Source organism: Diorhabda carinulata, chromosome X (genome assembly GCF_026250575.1).
Source record: "Diorhabda carinulata isolate Delta chromosome X, icDioCari1.1, whole genome shotgun sequence".
Classification (NCBI taxonomy): domain Eukaryota; kingdom Metazoa; phylum Arthropoda; class Insecta; order Coleoptera; family Chrysomelidae; genus Diorhabda; species Diorhabda carinulata.
In genome coordinates, this window is record NC_079472.1 from 21,452,853 (window position 1) to 21,465,474 (window position 12,622).

At 31.8% G+C, this 12,622-nt stretch overlaps 2 protein-coding genes across 4 annotated transcripts in view; one reads left to right on the top strand and one right to left on the bottom strand.

The window, feature by feature from the left end:
• The window catches only part of LOC130900954 (breast cancer anti-estrogen resistance protein 3 homolog), a 71,420-nt gene that overhangs the window by 43,535 nt on the left and 15,263 nt on the right, over positions 1-12,622 (bottom strand). For 2 of the 3 annotated variants that reach the window (XM_057811975.1, XM_057811973.1), the window contains exon 2: positions 7,059-7,188. In XM_057811975.1, the coding sequence (XP_057667958.1) occupies positions 7,059-7,104 (46 nt within the window). In that variant the 5' untranslated portion in view covers positions 7,105-7,188. Of the gene's footprint in view, positions 1-1,763; positions 2,170-7,058; positions 7,189-12,622 lie in introns of those variants that run through there. The other variant, XM_057811974.1, reaches the window with a different exon arrangement.
• LOC130902374 (uncharacterized) lies at positions 8,623-8,925 on the top strand. The gene has a single exon (XM_057814477.1). It carries the CDS (start codon positions 8,623-8,625, stop codon positions 8,923-8,925), a length of 303 nt encoding a protein of 100 aa, XP_057670460.1.

Below are 12,622 nucleotides of genomic sequence, written 5' to 3' on the forward strand. Positions count from 1 at the left end.
AAATCCTAAATACATTACTATTCTTTACCAACATTTTCTGTTGGAAGAACTTAGACCAGGATGTTGATTTCATTTATCAATTTTTGAGAAACGTTTAAAGGAAATTTTTCCTCTTTATTTGCACTTCAGTAATAAGAGAAATAACTACAAATGGCAAAAAATCCACGACACCACAAGAGTCTTTGTATGCTGTATCCTCCAATACTTGGTCCTGGTCTTGCATAAGTCTTGCACTGCTAGATCTTCGTCTTGCAGACCTAAAGTTAGTCTAGTTTTTTCTTCAAGACTGCAAGACCAAGCCTGGTCTTAACCAAAGAAAACGAATCATTACTAAATTTTATGCTTAGCTCATGCTAAGAGGTAAACTCCTAATTTTACAATAAAGAGACTAGAAAAATTAGGCTGAAGCTTTCATTATCAAGACCACGCGTCTCGACGTGTCACATTACTAAAAGTTTTCTTTTATATCCACGTTCACCAGATCTAGCACCATGCGATTTCTTAACCTAATTAACTGCATTCAATAAGGAGTAAATAGTTTTTTGAGACGTTTTGAACTGATTAAAAATAGACTAGATATAATATAGTGTGGGCAATTTTGTGGAGTGAACTTAATTATAACCAAAATATTTTGTAAATAGAAAAGATTAGTAAGCCCTCGCTAAATATTATTATAAAAAAACTGTTATAAGTGGGGGAAAAAGCTAAATAAACAAATTAACTCAAAATGATTGAATTTGTGGTAGTTACAGAAAAAATGCATTGTATTGTTTGCCCTGCTTACTATTTGGTGAGGATAAAGCTTAAACAGATATAGGAGTTAGCGATCCAGAGCACTTGGGACATAAAGACATTTTTCTTCTTAATAATATTAAATTGAGATTATTGTCAATACTAGTCAAGGGTAGTAAGTAAACAGTAAGTAATACTTTACGAGTTTGTACCATTAACTTTCACAATTGGTATCAAGCTGTTTAAATAAAAAAATGTATCAAATCGATTAAAGTACAGTGTATATTGGACATAAAAAAGTAAATTTTCATAAAGTTTCGAGAAAAGATAAAAATAAAAAACTAAAAACTTGGTTTCAAACAATAAAAAATCAGATTTGGTGTATTGATACCAGCTTAACACTGAATAATGATAATTGAATAACAGTTAGTAAAAAACCTAAGAATAGATGGCCTAATAACGATGCCCCGCCTAGTTTTGCTACGGATATTCACGAGCTAATTATGCACTGATCATTGTTTTGGTTTACTATTTTTGTCCAATATATAGACTTCACTTTTTTGTTGTAATTATGTGATGGAATTGCCTTATTTCCAACATCGGGACTATACATAATGTAGCTTCGTCAGAAAAAATACCAATTTATAAAAATTTCTGCTTTCTGGTATAGATTCTTGTTAATTTTGTTTTTCGTTTTTATCATATCAAAAAGTCTAATTAAAAATTGTGAGATTTGAAAGTTCTTGAAGATTAAAATTGGTTAAATGTTTCCCAAAATATAAATCAAAATCTAACCCTCAACATTTTGTCACTTTTGATAAATAGACCTTGTATTACATTACCAAATCTAAAAAAGCGTATTTGTTGTATTTCTACATCTACCATAAAGTACAACATAAATTTAATGACAAAAATCAAATTATATCGCAAGTTTTATACTATGATCTGCATCAACAGAAGGTGTACGCATCCTCTCACGTTTTATGAAAGTGGTTTTAACAATATCTTACAAAACTGATTCATTTACTCACTTGATCTGAATCGACTTGAAGTATATTTATTCATTATTCTTAATACCCAATAAAACACCAAAATAAATTTAAACACGTTCAATCATCACATACTTAATTATATGAATATTTATCCAAATGTTGATACTAAAAATGTTATATTCAATTTTATAACACATCGACATATAAGCTGTACGTCACAATAATGATCCTAATGTTTGATCAGCCTATCAAGGTGCCTGAAACTGGAGATAAATCGTATGAATGCATAATGCATACTCGTAAATGTTGAGTCAGTGATAGCAATATGTTTATTATAGACATTCCTAGGAAAATAAAAAGTATTCGTGGAAGATGATTCAATTATTTTTTTTTTCAGTTAATGTAAAAATTATCAAAGCTTCAATCTAAATTCTTTTTGTCGATTTACAAAGTACCGACTCCTCAAAATCTTAATATCATCACCCATTCATTAGTTATTTCATAGAATATATGTTTTAATTTGAGTACAGTTGTTGTTTTCAAAAACCTCAAAAACTAACTGAAATGCTCAAAAGAATAAAGCAATGGATCCCATTGTGGCCAAGGAGAAGAGACAAGTCGAGAAACTTAATATAGAGGGCAAAATGTCGGAACTGAATGGAATGGAAACTAATAACAAAAGCAGCCAAAACAAACTATAAAGAAAACAAAAATAGAAAACGAGGAGTAATCCACGTCAAAAAAGGATTTTAAAGCGACAGCGATAGCGGTAATTCAAACGATTGAAAGGCTTGATGATGATGATGTTATTTTCAAGATTTTTTGGTTTACCACTCGACTATTGCTTCAGACACAGTCATTTTGTGAAGCATTTTATTTCTAATGTAACACGTCCCCAATTTTCCACAGAGCCGCTTGTTGTAGACCATGTCGTAGTCTCGTTAAGCTGATAAGTAACTGATTCAAAGTTTTCTGGTAAGATAGAGTAGTTTTTTTAATAATTGGAAAAGAATCGATGACGTGATTACTATCACTATGCAAAATTATTAGAGCAGGGTAGAAGCCTTTTACAATAACAAAAAGGAAATCAACTCAAAATTGTGCAAAACGTCTATCTATAATGTTTTTTTCTTCATACCTACAATGAAAAATAACTAATATAGACCAGGGTCGATAATTTTTGAAAAGGAGGAGAATATAATAAAAATGAAAAGAAGAAAAGAAAGTACAAGTTCTATGGAAAAAAGTTGTATAGCAAAGTTGTCGGTAAGACAAAGATGTAAAACTTTTGTATTTCCACTTTTTTCAAATTTATATAAAAATTTCAAAAAACCAGGTTTTTGATTTTTTAATCTTTTACAAAAAGCATTTTTTTTCCAAATTTTGTGAAAACTTACTTTTTCATTTCAAATATACATTATTTGATTTGAAAAATTTCTGTTTTCCACATTATTTTGACGTAATATCGAAAAAGCACCCCAATTTTTAATCAAAATATAGGCTTTTTTAAAAATCATTGAGACTTTTGTTCGTTAAAATTTCTATTTTCTGATGGTGCAAAAAATATTATCATGGCCATGGTAAACTTTCATAGAAAAGGAAAAAACAAAATAAAAATCGTATCCGAAAACTTTGTATAATCATTATATACAATTTTTGATATTTATCAAAATTTTAGATTCTAATTACTTATGTTTATGAATGTAACATGGAATAACACTTTTTTCGTATAGAGTTAAAAGATTTAAGTAATAACTAAAAATTGTACATAAAGAAAAAAAATTCGGATTTGAGTTTTTTCGTCTTTTTTTTGCCTTTTCTGAGAAAATTTACCATTGGTAATATTTTTTAAATCATCAGAAAGTTGAGATTTCAGCAAACAAATGCACCAAAAATCATACCGACTTTTTCAATATTATGTCAAAATAATGTGAATAGAGAAATTTTCCTTCCAAATCGAATAAAATGTGTATATTGGACATAAAAAAAATTTCACAAAATTTCGTGAAAAAAATGTTTTTTGTAAAAGATAAAAAACCAAAAACTTGGTTTCAAATAATAAAAAATCAGACTTGTTGTATTGCTTCCAGCTTAACACTGAATAATGATAATTGAATAACAGTTAGTAAAAAACCTAAGAATAGATGGCCTAATAACGATGCCCCGCCGAGTTTTGCTACGGATATTCACGTGCTAATCATGCACTGATCATTGTTTTGGTTTACTATTTTTGTCCAATATATAGAATTTAAATATTCACTATTCGACACTATATATAGTATAGTTTCGTCAGAAAAAAATACCAATTTATGAAAATTTTTGTTCTATTAATTCGGCTCCCCTATAGACAAACAGAGCTACAAACACCTTGTATCGTCACCTAGTATGACAAATTTTGAATTTGTATACATCCTCTGTAAAAGTGTCTCACGTATGTGTAATTATGCTTAGATTTTGAGTAACATTTTGTGATCTACGTTTATTAAATTCAAAGCAACTTCTGTAACTGCATTAGTTCCATTATAATCTTTTGTAGATTTTTTCTTATAATGACGCCGAACAGTACTTTTATTCATTGCAGTATTTGAACAACTTACTCTAAACAAAGCAATAACTATATTTATAAGCATTGTATTTAAATACAGTATTTTTATCAAGCGTAAATTTGAATATTGAATTTTGAAGTTGATTAATCTAATGTTTCTTAACTAATTAATTCCCAGACGATGATAACAGAGGTATTCGAAAGTTCTGAAATATAATAGAATTAGTACATTTTGTTGATTAGTTTCGCCACAATCCCACAACAATATTTTATTTATAGCGAACAAATATACATTTCTCACAGTATGCAAGGTTTTGGAATCAAATAAGATATAAAGAAATACGCATCTCTTCATAGTAATTTTTAAATTTCATTTCACCATTGTATAATATAAAATAATCAATTCAATGTACATAGCCTGAACTCCAGAAGTGTGTTTCTCATTCAATGTTGTATTCCTATCTGTTTACTTTACGATGAAACAATGTGATAAGTCACATTTAACATGTTCACTTTTTTAGATGATAAACTTTTATAGTTTATGATGAAATTTTGTATTCAACTCGTCAGTAGTTATTTGATGCATATCTTCGCTGTTATTCTTATCTCTTTGTTGGTCTATGACGACAAGTATAAATATTTGATGCTAACTGACACATATTTAACTGAGCATGCAACTTTTACAACATATTATTTAGAAAATGAACTAAATATTTTTAGTTTACTTCGTGCTACAATATAATCAAAATTCGCAGCAAAAAGAGCATCTGTTTGACTCGGATATCGCAGAAATCTAATGGTTAATTAATCTCAAATCAGATATATCAGCAACATTTAAACCAGTCATTATTAACAAATAGTAGTGAAAGCTAGGTACTCACAGAACAAAAAGCAGATGAAGATGAAGTAATTAAAGAGAGTCAAGACAGAATTAGAAAGAATGAACGATTGAATCGGTAGCTTAAACGTTAAAAAATATTGGCTGGAATGACAAATAAGAGACTAGTTCCAGCTATAAGGAAAGCACATATTAATAACTAAATGAAGAAAGGCAAATCTAAGATAACGTAGAATCAAGAGGTAGCAGAAATATTTGAAAAAGAGAGAAAAGATGACACAAATCAGGAGCTATGGCAAAAAAATAAAAAGGAATCAACTTTTCATATATATGTTTTTTTTTCGGCGTAAGGATTAGGACTCTAGTGTTTACCAGTTAACTCGAGCTATGAAAATCTAGAGACTAGAAGCTAAGATGGTTTTTTGGAAAATTATTACCTTTATAGTTTTATATAGTGGATACTTTTAGTTGGAACACCATGTATAACTAATGTAAATAATTAATGCTTAATTATGATCATGTAACGAATTTTGGACTTTCTAATTTAAATAATAAATAACCTGATAACTAGGACTTGTTTCTTTTATTCTTTCTAAGTCGCTCACAACATAACGTTGTCCTTACTTGACAAAGTTGCTTATCATAATTTCGATAACATATAAAAATAATTTTATTAATATATTTTATACTTGTAATAAAATGTTCAGTCGCCTGCCAATACTGTTTGATTAAATAGATACCACATACAGAATCAATATTATAAACAGAGATAAGATAAATTATGTAAATGTAGGTACAGTCAACTTATAAGTTCAGACGAAAAATATGAATTCCAATTCTCGAAAACTCTACTAAATGCTCTGGTCTGCACTTTGTTACACCTTTCAGTGGTGGATATCTCAAAGCTTTATCTCTTAGTGTTTACAATATTTTGTTGGTTAGCTTATGGTGACCCGGGACCTCTGTGCTATTCACTGCACCTTCGAACCGATCGAGTTACATTAATCAAAAAAGAGTTTTAGCGTTATCCTTCAAAAACTAAACACGTAACATATCGTCACATATCTTTAAATTAAACTAGAATTTTTTTAATTATACTTCACTTTCTACTATCACATAAAAAACATTAATATGTGAAAAACTGGGTAAAATTTGTTTCTATCTTTATGTTAATAATTTTATGGAATCAGATGATTGTTCAAACGATGTTGATAGATATTGAATGGTTTGATCTAGTTTCACCCAAATTAGTGTGTGTTTTTCAACTGTTTGCTTTTGATGCGAAAAGTTGTTTGATATTGACTAAGAAAAAGAGTTCGCTTGAAATTTTGTGTTTTCCATGGAATTACGGCTACGAAATCATTGGAAGTGTTTTGAGAGGGTACTTTACCACAAACAAAGGTAATTGAGTCGCACAAAGCATTCAGTGAAGGTCGCGGGGTCGTTTAAAACTTCTCTCGTACGAATCGCCCATTCACTTCTTTCAACAACGATAACATCAGAAAATTTTAAGAAATTATGCACAAAAATCATCACATCGGCATCGGATTTTGGTTGAGGGTTTATGAATACCGGAACTGCCTAGCGAATGCCCCTTAAAAAATGAACCGAAACCAAAGTCAGTTTTATTCAATTACCATGATGTGGTTCACCATGAATATGTTCCGCATGATCAAAGGAATTGTACTTGGCCTCTACGTGAAGCTCTTCGTCGTGAACGTATGCAGACAATTCATGGATTTTCAGCAAGATAATGTGCCTTCACTTCCAGTATAATTGTTGCTGATGCTAACATGAAAAAGATTCATGGTTCACCCACCGTACCGGCCAGACTTACAACAACTCTATGGAAAATTGGATTAAGCCTTAGTATGCTTGTATTGAGTTGGAAGGAGACTTTTTTGAAGACGATAGTAAGGATTTGTTTGAAAATTTTACATGGTATACATACTCTGAATACTAGATTTTCTCTTTAATTTACTAGCTCCTTTTCCCATTGCTCGACGACCTTTGTGATTGCCATCACTAGAACTGCACTATTTATTATATATTCCTATTATTTTTTTCGGTTTAATCTAATTCTGAAAATAAAAATAAAAGTCAATTAATATGTTTTGTACTTGTATTGATAATATTCTAAAAATGTACGTACGATAAAAAAATAAAAATTTTCGTTATTTGAAATTTAATGGTAAATAGTGTTAAAAATATTTCAAGGCGGTCTCATAAGAATTTTCATCAGTTCATTTTTATAAAATCTTGTGGACAGATCACACGATCCAGACTTTTATAAACTTCAATAGCATTTTAAAACAAGAAATTTTTTTTTATAATTAACCAAGACTAGGTCTATACACTTAGCGATGCTTTAACCTTTATAATCCTTTTAAATAAAAGTTGTATTCTTTCTCTTCAAACTTGGCGCTAACATCTTTGTCTGATGTCTGCAAGTGGAACTTCAAGGTTATCAAACAACAAAAAGTTGTAGGGGCCAAATCTGTTAAAAACGGGGCACTTTTTTTCCTTCAAATGCGGTCGTATTTTTGCAATTTCTTCCTTTATCTTATCAAGTAATTATGCCCATTACTTTGCGATTACTGTTTTACCTTTTTGACGTCGATTAACACAATCCTATGACTTTTCCAAAAAAAAAAAACTGTCGCCATCACTTTTCGAGCTGATGAAACCACCAACAGGTTCGCTGTTTCAAATACACTATCTTGACTGTTTCTTCATTAGGAGTGTAGTTGTGGGTTCTGGTTTCTTTTACAGTATTTAATCGATGAAAAAATCTGACTTATTTTGTTCAGTATCATTTGAACTTCTTAGATTATTTCACTGGTTGTCGCAGATTCTGTCGGACGACTACGTTTGAATTCAACTGCCCATATAATTACGGTCGTAAATGATATTGCAGTGTCTCCGTACAGTCATATGTACGTAAGTATGAGTCTTAGTTTTTCACATAGGTGTATATAAATTTAAAAGTACATTATAGACGCCTCTCCGACATCATAAATATACTGATATCGAAAGAAACGGCAGACACCATCGTAAGAGCAGTGCGCGGTCTCAATACGAACAATACGACCAAAGTAAAGGCAGGAGACCCTCTTAATGGACAGAATTATAGAGGAAGAATCATCATTAAATATGGGATACCGAATGGGACAGAATAAAAGATTCAGCATGGTATGCTACGCCGACGATGCAACTATTTTCGCGGAAACGCAGGACGACCTACAGAGACAACTACACATACTCTGCCAGGTCAGCCAAGCGATGAACATGACTATATCTACAGAAAAAACGAAAAGCATAACATAAACTGGTAGTGCAGGACAAAATCATCGAACAAGTCTCACAATTCAAATACCTGGGTATGGACCTGTCGAGTTATCACAACCCAGTGAAGGACATAAGCCAGATCAACAAAGCGACTGCCTGAAAGTAGATAATATGGACGAACGAATACAAGCAAGCTAAGTTAGGATCTATAAGACTTGTATCCAATCATGGCATACCCAATAGAAACCAGAGAGGAAACCAACAAAACGAAAAGCATGCTTCTGGTAGCCGAAATAATGACGCCCAAGACTATAGTGGGAAAAACAAGAGTAGATCGAATCAGGAAAACAGACTTCTGGGAACAATGTGGGGTGCAAGGCATCGTAAGATGGGGGAGACAAAGAAAAAGATACTGGTACGCCCACATGAGAAGAATGGAAGAGAGTAGACTGTCCCGCATCGTACTTGAAGGGAAACCAATAGGAAAAAGAGAACCCGGACGACCACCTAAGAGATGGATGGACAGTTAGCAGTCCACATCACAGGAGCTGATACAGAGGAACCTGCAAAACTAACAGAACATGAGATCTTAAAAATGAAGAAGAAGAAGATTATAGACATCTACGTTCATTTATAAATGGTTATGAAAATCACTATCATCAAAAGCTAATAATTTGCTATATTTATATGGAAAGACCTAGATTACTGTAATAATCACTTTTCACACTATACAGATCTTTTTTTACGGCTCTTTTTCTTATTTTGAAAAGTCAGGCAAGTTGCCGTTCCTTTTCTCTGAAATTTTGTCTTTTCCAGTTTCTATGGAAGTTTTATACACTTGTGGTACATGTTTTCAGAAGACTGTATGGTGTGAGCCCACCATTATAAGTCCAGTATACTAGGCGATTCATTGACGAAGTCCGATCTTCAAACAAACGACCAACCTCATATTGTATTGAAGGGTGCAAAATCCGACAAGACAAGGCGAGGATAATCTAATCCCATTAACCTCGATCAACTTAGCAAGTAATGTGGTAAACGCCTTAGCAACTATAAATATAAATAGACCAAAGAAGAGTTTACCAAATGAATTATACCATATACATACTAAATTCGAGTTATTTTTCAAAGTATTGCCCTTGGATTGCAATTGACTTATTTCTACTTTGAACCTGTTTGTGGTAGGCTTGTTGAAAAGCTTATTGTGACCGCAGCCTTAGCAACATATTTTCAAACTAATACTTGTGCGTATTGTGAGTCCACATGCCGATCAAGGTTAACAAGAACAATATAAATAATAACTCTTAATACTGATTGTTTTAAATCAAAAAGTATAATTTAATCTTGGGTCTCATTTGTAATTCAATTCAATGTACTATTTATATATTATGATGGTGCATATGACGAGAAAAAAAACCGCTTCAACTGCGTAAATTATATTTCATGAATGGCAAAACGAATTGATATTATTCAAAACCAGGTAATAATAGACATTTCGTCACATTTCGTTTATACCACAATTCGATTGCTGAACTATTGCTGCAGAATATAAAATCCATTATTTCCAAGATTTTCGTCTACTCTTTACTATTAGTGCAGTGGCAAACAGAGAATTTTAAAGAAAAAGTGGCAATTAATAATAGAAGCATGAAAATTGGTATGTTGGGCAGCAATTTTAGAGATCGGAAGCCCCACAAAATTCGCCATAGAAGGGGCTGGGTGTCTATATTTGAGGACTCCCCCGTGAAAAATTGGGGTGAGCAATTTTGACGCTTTTAGGGTCGATTTTATATATTTTGACCCTCCTGAACATGAATATGTCATTACTTTCAAGATCCGACCTTGAGAAGTGCCCCAAATTTTAAATTGAAAATTTCCCCATTTTCCGATTTTTGTGAAAAATATGTCAAACTTGCGGTTTTTCTTCAATACACCGAATACATTTTTCAGGATCGAATTTTCAATACGATATTTGAGTAGTAGAGGTCAAATATGACATTTTAACATATATATAAGCTCGATATGTCGAGGTAGGGGGAAACAGGAGGTACCGCAAGTTGCCTAGTTTCGAGAATTTTTCATGTTTTTTATACGTTTTTTGAATATTTTTCTTCTCTGTACAAATTATAATGAATTTTGAAACATTACAAATAGTAGATATGGTGACTAGAGACCTCAAACAATGAGCCTATTCGTTATTGAGCCTTATATATAATTCAAATTCTTCCAATCTCTTTTGAACTTTTTGATGTTTCTAATATATCTACAAATCACTCCTCGCCAACTAACGAGTTTATTTTTTTAATTTTTAAGAGGTGGTGGCAAAAGAAATCTTTAGTTTGAGAAAAATTTATAAGTACTGCAGTGAATACAAAGGTTTTGAAAAACGTTTCACAACCAAAATATACAGAAAAAAAATGATACCATCTAAATATCCAAAAAAACAAGTTCAGACTGACTATTTCATCATCACACAGTTAAAAATATTACAGCTACCATCATAAAATTTGAAGGGGTTTCTATTCCTCTAAGAAATATTTTTCGGATTTCCCACTCCTTAATGGGTTAAATAGGGGATGCTAATTTTTATAAAAATTCGTCAATTATGAAGTAAGAATGTCTAATTTTGTCTTTAAGATGAAGATTAAAAAAGAATAATTACGTACAGAATTTTCCATAATTCAACCCTCGAAAAGGTGATAAGGGAATGAAATTTTGTATAAAAATAGTAAACATACTTATTAAAATTTTTCATAATTTTATCCCTTTATGAGATGAAAATGGGATTATATATGAAAAGTCCTTCAATTTCAGTTTAAAAATCGATCAGTTTTTTAATGGAGCTAACAATTGATACTTTTTCATTGTGTCCCCAGGTTTCTCAACCAACTTCCCTTTACTGTTATCCGAAATTATTTTGTAGACGTTTTTGATGTTTTGTCGGCAATAGACAAGAACTTCAGCTATTCAATTATCAGCAAATATGGCCTCGTTTAAACTTAGCCAACCATTTGTCAACGGTTGATTTTTCGTGGGCACACTTGGTTATTCCGGTGTAGATAGTCGGTATTAGTTAACACACTACAAACAGATATTATATGTTGAATTGTCTCTGATTGAGTGTTCGGATCCTTAATAACATTTTTCTTGTAGTTATTCGCGTTAATAACTTGATCTTGGATAGCCATCATGAAGCCTTCTTTGGAAAGAGATTGCTGCTAGTAAGCCATCTGTTTAAATTTAAATTTTAAAGTTTAAATTTTAAATCATTTAAGTCAGATTCTGGTGAAGCGATGCTAAGGGGTGAGTAATCCTTATCCACCTTGGATATAATCCGATGTAGGGTTGAAGTTTCTGATTTCCTATGAAATATTGCAGTTTCATTACCTGTAAAGAGTGCAGGTTGAGAAGGTCTATCAAGCCTCTCCCACCCTTCTTTCGGGGTAATAGTGGATGACAGGTGGTGATTGTTGTTCTTCTTCTTATTATTTTTATATACACATGTTATATAAACGTATCAAAGAGTTCATTTATCCGTGCTACACATTTCATATTCCACAATGTATGAATATAATAAAAAAACAATGTTTATTATCAACTTTCATAATGTGTTGCTAAAACAAAACCCGATTGCATTGTGCAAACGCATACACATTCTGCATTTTTAAAATTGCTGCTTTTAGTTTACAGTAAAAAATACCATGTCGTCGGTGGGTGGTCATTCTATAGCTAGCTTTGAAATCATATTATTATTCGCTGATAATGTTTAGATAACGACGTACATGTCCGTATTTGGTAGCCTGTCTATATTAAATTATGAGATCTATTTAGATCTCAAAATAGTATGAACATTCAAATTTCGATTAAAATTATTGAAACAAGCGAAAATCAAATTTGAAATGTTTAGTAAATTCAGAAGCAATTCGTATATATCTCATTAGGTCACTTTCAATTGCACATTGTACAGAAAATATTCATTTGGTCGTTTAACCGACTCTTACTGACTTTCTTTTTCTAAGTGGTCATGGTTAGGTTAGGTTAGGTTAACAGGGTGATCTCCACTTTTCATCCGAGATCTGCTCGGATGCCTTAGGCCAATTGTGATACCCTTGCTGACTTTTCAGTCAGCACCATTTCACTCCCCTTCTCTATCTCTTCCGTTGCCAGGTCCTTGCCCCCTTCCCAAGCTTTTCCAGTTTGCAATGAAGTAATTCAAGTCCTTAACAC

Coding starts and splice junctions, on each gene's coding strand:
- LOC130902374 (XM_057814477.1), top strand. CDS start 8,623: ATGGCATACCCAATAGAAACCAGAGAGGAAACCAACAAAACGAAAAGC.